The sequence below is a fragment of the Cornus florida genome, unplaced genomic scaffold (assembly GCF_030987335.1).
Source record: "Cornus florida cultivar Cherokee Brave unplaced genomic scaffold, ASM3098733v1 CherokeeBrave_3.0.0_Hap2_Chr10, whole genome shotgun sequence".
NCBI classification, from domain to species: Eukaryota; Viridiplantae; Streptophyta; class Magnoliopsida; order Cornales; family Cornaceae; genus Cornus; species Cornus florida.
In genome coordinates this window covers 35,186,839-35,190,451 of record NW_026775580.1, presented here as the reverse complement: position 1 = coordinate 35,190,451, position 3,613 = coordinate 35,186,839, and the positions used below count along the sequence as shown (strand labels likewise).

Sequence of the window (3,613 nt, the reverse complement as noted above, 5' to 3'; positions counted from 1 at the left end):
TTCGTTATCATTTGTTTAATCTGTAAACATTTCATTATGGCATTAATAATATCTAGAGTGCTAAGTGCTTACAATATTGTAGATTTTGATTCATACTACTAAATTACTAATTCAACATCACTTACAAAATACATCATCCTGTTTTTACAGTCAAAAAAAGTTTCTAATTTTATATTAATCTCTCCAAAACTTTGGAGTTACTAGTACTAACAATGTATGGCATTAAAAACCGCCCCTCCGGCATGATTGGATGCCGGGAAATGCCCAACCTTGTCGTAGTAGTTCGGATAAAAAAGTTTGCAGAGCTTGTTGTATTTTCCGATATTGAAGTTGTGAACCTTCATGAGCTTTTCTTGTTTTGTCCTGAACCGGCGTCGGAAGTACCCTTCGAAGGAGGGTTCTTTGGAGGTCCGGAGGAAGAAGGCGTAGGCAAGGGCGAAATGGAGTGAGGTGACGAAGAAGCAAATGGGCTCCATCACGTCCCAAGTGAGTTCCCAAAAGGTGAGCCTCATGAAGCCCAACGTCTGCAGGGTTAAAAAGCCCAGCCCACAGTAGAGTTCGCCACGCACCAGTGACTCCGCTTTTCGGTCTATCGTTGCCTTTTGCTCCTCCATCTGTTCCAGCTCCTTTCTTCTCGGATCGTTTGGACTTGCAATGGACTGATAGATTATCGTCTCCATTGATTTTGCAACCTGAAATAATATATATATATATTAAATCATGATTTAAATTATTGAATGAGTGAAAGTGACAAATCTTAATTTATCACTACTATAATGCAAGGAAATTGATTTGCCCTCCCATCCAGAGACTATGTATGATATGATAGAGTGTGTGATAGGACCATAACACACAAATATCCATACTTGAACATTTACTAGTTGAGTTTTGAGTCATGATAAGGCTATCAATTCTGATTTTTTTTTAATTATTATTATTATTTTTTCTCGAATGAATACTATGCGCCAGATACCACATGATAAATATCCCGGGTACTGTAGAGTAGGACCAAACAATACCATTGACTCAACCAATCACCATTAGACACATAAGAAATTGAGTTGGAAAGGAATAAACTTTTTGCTTACTTGTTTAATGATGATTGGCTTGAGCCATTCTCAAACCATTTAGCAAAAGTTAAAGGGTAGTGTACAACACATCGAATATCATATACTCCCTCACACACTCTACCATATCATACATAGTCTCTGAATGGGAGGGCAAATCAATTTCCTTGCATTATAGTAGTGATAAAGTGGTCATATCGTATACTCCCTCCGTCCTTATACAAGTGTCACTTATGGGGAGTAGTAATTTTTAAAGGGACATAAGGGACCATGTATTGTTTGCCTGAAAAATTACTATATTGCCCTTCTAAGTTTTAAATATTGAAGTTTGAAATTTAAACCCAAAGGACATTTTTGAAATGATGTGAAATATATTATTTGAAAAAAGAAAGTGGACACTTATTTTAGGACAGACAAAAAAGAAAAGCAAGACACTTATTTTAGGACGAAGGGAATATCATTCTGAGGCATAAAGGGCCAACGGAAGTATAGAAAAAAAAGGCCAAACCAGAAAAGAAATTAAAATGAAAAACAGACTCCAGATTAGTGTACAAATTATAAAACAAAGTAATAAAGTAAAGAACATGCTTTAGATTTGTGAAGAAAACAGAGTCTAAAACTCTGTAATGGAACCACCATAAGAGAAACACAATAAACTGGAATGATTCATGAGGTCAGGTCATCATCAAGGCAACAGTTTGGAAGCTACAGTCGCAAGGCACTCCGACACCCAAAAAATCCCGCACAAGATCAAATCTAAGCCAGAGAAAACCATATTAGTAATTCACTCTTTTTATTTTGATGTTCCAAATTAGTTATCCGCTATCTTTCTATCATTGTACTTTATATTTTTAAAAAAATTCAAATTGGGTAAGTATAAGTATCTAAACACAAGTTGATAACTATCTTTCTATCATTGTACTTTAATATATTTTTAAAAAATTTAAATTTAGTAAAGTATACATATCTAAACACAATTTGATAATTTTAAAAGGGACATTGTATTAATTATTTGTCTCTTTAAAAATTTTAATTCCTAAATATGGACCTATGGGATGAAAAAAAAAGTACCTCTGATATGGGATGAAAAAAAAAAAAAGTAGACAATTAAAATTTTTAAGGACAATAATAATTTTTCAAAAACAGTAACTGAAAACAAAAGAATGAATAAAAGACGCAAATACAGTGTCCTTGTTCACGACTGTGTCAGATTTGGACACGATTGTCCACAACCTTACAACACAGGCATTGGCTCATTTGTGAGGAATGCGAGGACAATTTTGGTATTTTAATAAAGAATAAAAATGTCAGATTGACGTGGCCGGTAAAAGCGTTAGAGATTATACCTGATCTGGCCGGAGAAACACGACGTTTCCCAAAACGATGACGTTTCCGGACTCATCCAACGTCTTCGCGAACTCTAGACCTTGTTCGTGATTGGAGCAACCGTCGACGCACACGCGAACGAACTCGGAGTACGAAATCGAGTTCACCGGAATCTGTCTCAGCTTCGTTCTCAGCTTCTCTAGCAGCGAAACCCTCAGAATCTTCCTCGCATCGAGAACGGATATGCCGTCGAGAGATTCGGAATCCGCCGTCGCCGGAGGAGGAGGAGGAGGACTCAGTCCGTCGAGCCGGAGGTGGTCGCCGTTGATGTTCATGGACTTCAATCTCTCACTCAGCTTGTCTCCGATCGGAACGGAGAGGAAATCCGGGAGCCTGGTCGCCTGATTCATCCCTCTCCGTTGGAGGAAGCGGCGGAAGAAGCCGGTGTCGGCGGAATCCGGCGAGGTGAGGAACTCACGGTGGAAGCTTGTTCTGGCCGCATTTGGAGGGACTAGGGTTTTCAGGTTTGAAATGGGTGAATGTTGTAGAGTTACGACTGTAGATGATGTCTCTCTTTTCTCGCTCAATAGACGCTTCGCTAATGTCCTTCGAAGCGCCATTGATGAGAGAGAGAGCACTTCGATGATTTAGAGTGGGTGGAGGGGGCTTATATGGTGTGTCCCGAGAAAGAGGAAATATAGAGGATCTCCAAGATACTGCAAATGATATTAACATTTTTTTTTTGGACATTTTTTTTTTTTTTTTACTTTTTTATTTCTATAAAAGAAAATTGGAACACTTATTTCAAAAATATACTCAATATTATACACTTTTGAGGAATTATTTCATTTTAATTGAAACGTTAACATCATATTTGAAAAAGAATTTATGAAAGAGTAAGATGTTATATGTTATGAGATTATCTTTAATACAAAATGTTATTTCTACATAATAAAGTTATACTTTAAGACGAGCTACAGTACCAAAATGTTATATTTTAGTAATTCTACTTTAATGATGTACTTAATTCAAAATGTTATATTTTAGCAATTTCATTATTCTTACTTTTTCATATGACTTTTCAGTCCATATCTACACAAAAATCCAAAAAAAAGGTGTAGCATCTCAAGTTCTCTATTTATAGCAACTTGGAAAAGTTTTGAGAATCCCATATTTTGAGAGGTTGTATAGCACATCATTGAAATGTATCAGAAAGTAAG

The 3,613-nt window shown here is 36.4% G+C and overlaps 1 protein-coding gene across 1 annotated transcript; it reads right to left on the bottom strand.

Moving 5' to 3' along the window:
- LOC132279192 (calcium uniporter protein 4, mitochondrial-like) lies at positions 1–3,292 on the bottom strand. The gene is made up of 2 exons (XM_059781126.1): positions 2,414–3,292; positions 1–692 (listed from the first exon to the last, which is right to left on the bottom strand). The coding sequence occupies exons 1-2, from the start codon at positions 3,011–3,013 to the stop codon at positions 207–209; spliced, it is 1,086 nt and encodes a 361-aa protein (XP_059637109.1). The 5' UTR covers positions 3,014–3,292; the 3' UTR covers positions 1–206.
- Between the last annotated feature and the right edge of the window lie 321 nt (positions 3,293–3,613).

Bases quoted from the DNA above. Each gene is read 5' to 3' on its own strand.
- LOC132279192 (XM_059781126.1), bottom strand. From the start codon at position 3,013: ATGGCGCTTCGAAGGACATTAGCGAAGCGTCTATTGAGCGAGAAAAGA. The intron at 693-2,413 runs GTATAATCTCTA...ATATTATTTCAG, and splicing joins TGTTTCTCCGGCCAGATCAG to GTTGCAAAATCAATGGAGAC.